Source organism: Aplysia californica, unplaced genomic scaffold, assembly GCF_000002075.1.
Source record: "Aplysia californica isolate F4 #8 unplaced genomic scaffold, AplCal3.0 scaffold01241, whole genome shotgun sequence".
NCBI classification, from domain to species: domain Eukaryota; kingdom Metazoa; phylum Mollusca; class Gastropoda; order Aplysiida; family Aplysiidae; genus Aplysia; species Aplysia californica.
Window position 1 is genome coordinate 90,174 of NW_004798511.1, and position 6,388 is coordinate 96,561.

A 6,388-nucleotide genomic window follows, 5' to 3' on the forward strand; every position below is an offset into this window, starting at 1 on the left:
GATGTTTGATAGGAAAGAAGAAGCAAAACACACCAGAGCACCCGTCAACTACCCACTGTGATTCGATGGCTTCAACTTCATGGCAAAAGAAAAAGATTTCTTGGTCGAGAAAATTTTTTCGGTCAATTTAATCGGTTAACCGAACAATTTTGCTTTTAACCGATCATTACTCGACCAAGATTTTTCGCTTACTTGCACACCACAAGAAAAAACAGCGCGAGTTCCGGTCAGGTCAATCCCAGATGAGGTGACTCCTTCACCTTCAATTGCTTAAAAAGTTACCACGAAACTTCCGCCAAACTCGGCACGAAACGAAACAAGAGGTAAAACTAGCACTGGAGTCCATTCCCGTTCATTTGACGGGAGCACAAGATACGGAACAAAACCGCAAAGTCCATCCCGTCGGGGGTACGCACGAGATCCGTACCTACGAACCGACCGCCCGCCCCGTACCTGTGACGGGATCCGTAGTCAGTGAGTTAGAGGTGTTACAAGAGAGTAACAAACACAAAAAAGAAGGAGTGGAGATAAAGAGGATAGTTGTTTGATAGGAAAGAAGAAGCAAAGCACACCAGAGCACCCGTCAACTACCCACTGTCATTCGATGGCTTCAACTTCATGGCAAAAGAAAAAGATGGATCAACGAAGTCAAAGAGACCCTCCAAAGGAACAGCATGACGACCAAAACACCTAGCATAAATCCAACAATTGACCTCCCCTCGACACCTTGTGGCATAAGAGGACAGAAAAAGTGAAAGTAAGTACTGGAGAGTAACATACAAAGAATAGGAGAGATTATATTATTATAAGGACAATAGAAGTTTAACAGGAAAGAAGGCACTAACCACACCAGAGCACCCACCGACCACTCACGTTGAGTTGTTGTTTTTTTCTTTTGGGGTGGGGGTGGGTTATTAAAAAAAACATTCCCTTCTGAGTTCCCAACTGGAGTTGGTTTGCAGGCTTAGGACTGCCGTAGGCCCATTAAAATGTTTTTTGCTTTTGTTGGAGAGAGGATTCCACAACTAGATGGAACTCAGTAGTTACTACTAGTAGCTGTGAGCTTTATGATGAGTTCAAGAGAGTCCCTGGGCCCGCATCTCCCAGCTATCTCCTGTCCTCATAGATGTCGCCACTTTTGTTGATAGAAGTTGAAAATCGTTGTCTGTTAATTTTCCATCAGCTCATCACCATTACATCTTCCATGGCTGTCAAGTGCTGAAGTCAGTGACGTGCTGGGGTCACAACAGTCGACATTTCTATTGCAGGTACAGATGAAGTGCACTTTAAGCAAAAAACATTTCTTGTGTCAACACCGCTCTGTCCGAGGAATCAGTTTCATTTTCCTTGTCATCAGCATTGTCCTTTGTTGTTAAATCTGTAAGTGTAAGCACGTCTGTTGCTGGATGATCCCTGTCTGCTGGGTTGTTGTCATGTGTCCAGGAAAAAATGGAGTCTCCAGAACCGCGGTAGATCACATTACATACCGTAAGTAGCAAATAACCCATGATAGAATAGTGTAGTAAATACACAAAGATAAAAACGTGTATTTTCACTTCATTACAGTAAGTCAGACAAATATTGCAAATAAACCAACGTAATTTCTTGTCATTTACAATAAGCTGCGCATAACTGATGGGAATGGACTTCAATTTATCTCCAAAAAACCCCCCCTGATTTGTGTAAATCCACTTGGGGTTCAAGAACAGATTATGAAATAAAATATCGAAGGGCTCCAATTTTATCAGAGTACTTGGCAAGTGTGCAGTGAGCATTGCTGAAGTCACAGAGCTGGAATTATCTTGACACCAAACTTGCCTGGCTTGTCTGGGCAGTACACTGGGTAGCTGAGACTTGAGACTGCCACTCCACGCCAACGTGCCTTTGTCGACAGCCATGTTGATGTTGGGGGTGGACATTGGAGGTGAAAGTTTCCGCAAGTTTGTTGAGGAAGGGACAGAACTAGAGGAGGGGGTTGCTGCCTTCCTCTTCCCTGTGAACAAAGTTGTCCATGTCAGTGACATGGAAGAAAGTCAGGATGGTTTCAAATCTTTTCCTTATCACGTTGTTGTATGGGTTCAATGCCCTTATCAACACTATAAGGCTATTTAAGGGGTGGGACCTCTGAAAACTCCACCAAAACACCAGAGTTCATGAAGGCCCAGCCTGGTACTTGAATCAGGGCCAACTACTTTCTAGTTCACAATGATACCAACAGAACTACTTTACAGTCCAGCATGACCAACAGAACTACCGGAGCGTCCGCCCTCGTCCCCTCACAGCACTTGAGAAGAAAGAGAGACTGCACAGAACATCTGTGGACCAGCACAGATCTGGACCTGACACGTCCCAGCTAGGAGCCTTTAAAAGATCCACAGTTCATCTGTCCCCTCGACAGTTGAGCTGACTGAATTCCTTATTGGAAAATGTGTATTTTAGCTTCATTTACGATAATTTACCATAAATTGCATATATTATAAATAAGGCTATCAAGAAATTTAAAAAATCAGATTATGTTCAAATCCCTTCAGGATTCTTCCTGGGGAAAAAAAATTAGAGCTCTGTATCTGACTTTGTCACTTTGTGTAGAGATTTGTGCCTCTATTATAACAAAGAATTTTTGGTCAGTTGGAGATTCCCAATTTTATCACACCACTTGGCAGGTCTGGTACCTTGATACTCATGCAGAAGTTGTGATACGGAATAGCCAATACAAAAGTATTTATAAGACAAATAATACATAAATAAATTTTTAAAAACATAAATCAATTATTTAACTTTGTTAATTTTTTTCTAGTAGCCTACAGGTTTATAGTCTCTACCACTACAAGAAAGTCTCATTTATTTTATGACCAGGTTTGAAGATAGCAGAGCACAGGGCAGTGTCAGCAAGAATACAAAGTCACAACTTAGATCAAAAGATTTACTTACAAGAAATACATACTTGCATATATATATATATCGAAGTGTTATTCTACACCCAAATTTTGGGTGTAGAATAACCTGAGTTATTATACACCCGAATGACGCATGCGCAATTATTGTTTTTTTTCTCCTAAGCGGAAGCCTTGCCTAGTTTCTCTTTCACTTCACACGGTTGGGCATCATGTTCAAGGGAGCAAAATTCGCGTCATGGGAGGAATTTCAACTGAAGTTGAAAGATTTTGAGAGAGAACACAAATGCCAGGCCATCTCATCAGTTTGTACAAAGGGAAATAACTCATTATGATATCGTCCTTCACCATGTCGTGTTAAGAGTCACATCCCTTGCTATTGGGCAGTCAGATGAATTAAACAGAGGACAGCATTAAAAACCTGTAGTGTTACACTTCCAGCCCCAATATACATGACATAAAAGATAATACTAGTTGTGGTAGTAGTCAAAACTTAGATTTAACAATTTATTTACAAGAAATACATAACACATTTTTTTTTTAACGCAAGAGGTTCAAGTTTGGGTTTCATTCAACACACTAACAAACTACATCCAACAGCTCACATTTTGCACACTTGCCTATAGACTCTCCATTCATCCTTCACACTGGTGAGTGTAGTACTGTGTTGGCCACCCAGCTCAAACCTCTCCACACAGTCTGCTCCTGTTTCAGCATGACATGTGTATTGTGGTTTGAACAGGGTGTTCACCCTTGCGCCACGATGAGGCCCAGTACTTCCAACTTCTGCAAGGGAGGGGATGGGGAAGGGGAACTGTGGCAGTCTCTGCTGGAAATCCGACTCAGGCCAGTCTTGGCTTTAGGTCTGCTGAGTGACCACGTCTTCCGGCTTCATGACGGGCTCTCCAGTGACTCGTCCTCTCTTGCCGGTCAAACGTGTCTCTCCGTCCTCTGGTGGAACGCCTGTTTTCAGGTGGGCGTTTTACACAGTGAAAAGATCTATGAAATCAATCACAACAAAAAACCATCGAAGGTGCCAAATGTTAAACAAAATTAACAAAGGCAAAGGCAACCTAGAGCCTTCTAAAGGCAAATTTTGTTCACTTAAATTGTCCCAAACTGGAGTTTCTTTTCTTAGAATCTTAATTCAGAAGAAGTTTGACATTGAATTATTTCTGCATCTCAACTTTGGACAAAGTTCTGCATTTCAAAACATAGCACACAAAATATAGCAACACTCAAACTGTTCGAAGTTTTGAGATCTATTCAACATAGCAAACAGATCTGTACTGTTTCAAAAACAAACTGTGTAACCTTCAATCCTGTACATATCTGAATCTCTTCATAAACTTGACGAAACAGTGTTGTATGACGGCCAAAAAAGTGCAAGGTATGAAACTGACTGGGAGGAGAACGATGACAAAAATCACTGCGCTGTCTTAAACCTTCAGCTTTGTGCTCAGACTGAGCTCTTTACTCTGTGCTCTCAGATGTTTTTCCTTCGAGTCGTTTGAACGCTGCACCGGCTCTAGCAACCGTTACTAATCTCTGCGTCTGTATTGGCTGTTTGAGACTATCTGCAGTCACGGTTGGTGAATTTTTCTACAGCATTTGACTCTCTCTGACATGAGCAAAATATGAGACCGCAGGCTCTGGAGAGGTACACTTTTATGCAAATTTTATACGAAGCTCTCCGAAAGGTGGTTACAACATTATTTTCATCTCTTTTGGTATTTAATGTAAGTCCAAAGTTACCACAGGTGCTGGAGAAACAGGTAAGCTGATGTTGGCAAAGAGGTGTTCTCTTGTGTTTTGGTGCTCAGAGCACAGTTGTAAGCAAACAGAAAATACCTGATGATAATTTTGAGTACTTTGCCAACAGGCGCAGCTATGAGATGACTGAGCATGAAATAAGCAAACAACTGTTGAAATGAAGCTTGTCTACTTTACTGGTCGCTGCCAATCATGGAAGCAAAATAATTTTTTAATCTATAATTTTGTCCCGTGCCCGTTCCTAGCATAGATCTAGAATCTATTATTGTAAGAACGCCATCATGAATAATAATCAGTACAACCAGTAGAAGAAAATTAGTAGGTACACAGTACTAAGAACAAAATAACAGTAAACACAATGCAAACAACACCTTACAAATGCTAGACAACACAAAATCGCAAACACACAGAACTCGAACTATGACAGTACCATAATATTATTGTTAGCTTAAAGTATTTTATATCCTAACATCCTCTGCTCCCAAAGAGTCACGAGGCGGGCACTTTCCCACATTCCCACTCCCTAGTGGAGCAAACCAAATTTAGTTAATCGTCACCAGACAAAAAAATAGGCCGAAATATGTGCGCTCAGTCTCATCTACTGGTGACTATGTTAATGGGGATCTACTCTAGGGGCATGGACCATGCAAAACAACAACACACACATATATATATACATACACATTTGTCTCTACACTATGGCCAGCCAAGTAAACCAAAAATCCCAATCATCAAGCCTTTACACAAAATTTAAAACTGCCATCATTTGAAACGAAAAAGATCGGCCCACTACCCTACCCCGTCACACCAAATACAGGCATTCTGGATTCCCTTGCCTTCCAAAACTGAAACCCAATATGAAAGGACAAAGGTCAGTTCCCCCTTGACCCCTGAACTGTCATATTTGATAACAATATTGGACTTTCAGCCACGACAGCCCACACTCTTAAAACTAGAACACCTTTTTCATATCAACTACTCAAAAAAATACAAAAATATTCAATTTCAAGTGGCTCGTGGATGTGTTCCACCCCTTTCCCTCAGCTCAACTCCTTCAAAAACTGCCCTGTCCAAAAAATGAGTTGCCACTATCGTTGTTACCTGGCTCTCTGACTCCTGAGACTAACGTCTTCGACTTCACCGACTATGAGGGATTGAGCATCATTTCCCCTTTGACACCCAACCCCTCATACCCAATTTCCTCTTCAGACTGAATAGCCCCACCACCCCATGCCTTTCAAAGCACCAGCCTCAAAAACAAGCTTATAAATTAAATATAAGAAAACTAAAAAACAACACAACTCCCACTGTTAAATCTATCTCAGCTCTCCTCATTATCAATGGAAGGACTTCTGAAACGAGCGACCACCTCAACAAACATAACAAAGAAGAGACCAACCCCTAACCCTACTCCTACCCTAGCCCTCTATTCTACTCTGCCTCATACTTGTGGTCACTTGTTACGGATATCCTCCCTTATCAATTCCTACAGTTGTCTTTTTCTCCCTCCTCTTCCCCTAAAAATATTAATTGTCTTTTTCCTTTGCTACAACTAATAAAACTGATGACCTACTTGACTGGCTATAATATATGACAAGAGACAAACAAAGGGTCGGTGTTAGTGGGTTGTAAAGAAGGTGAATCCTATTGAGACTGGCGCACCTCCTACCACAAATTACTGGTTATACTATATGGCGTCTTACCTTTATCTAATGAATTAT

The 6,388-nt window shown here is 41.3% G+C and overlaps 1 protein-coding gene across 1 annotated transcript; it reads right to left on the reverse strand.

Annotated features, from left to right (window-relative positions):
- Positions 1-992: 992 nt before the first annotated feature.
- LOC118478931 lies at positions 993-4,100 on the reverse strand. The gene is made up of 2 exons (XM_035973449.1): positions 3,515-4,100; positions 993-1,993 (listed from the first exon to the last, which is right to left on the reverse strand). The coding sequence occupies exons 1-2, from the start codon at positions 3,531-3,533 to the stop codon at positions 1,287-1,289; spliced, it is 726 nt and encodes a 241-aa protein (XP_035829342.1). The 5' UTR covers positions 3,534-4,100; the 3' UTR covers positions 993-1,286.
- Between the last annotated feature and the right edge of the window lie 2,288 nt (positions 4,101-6,388).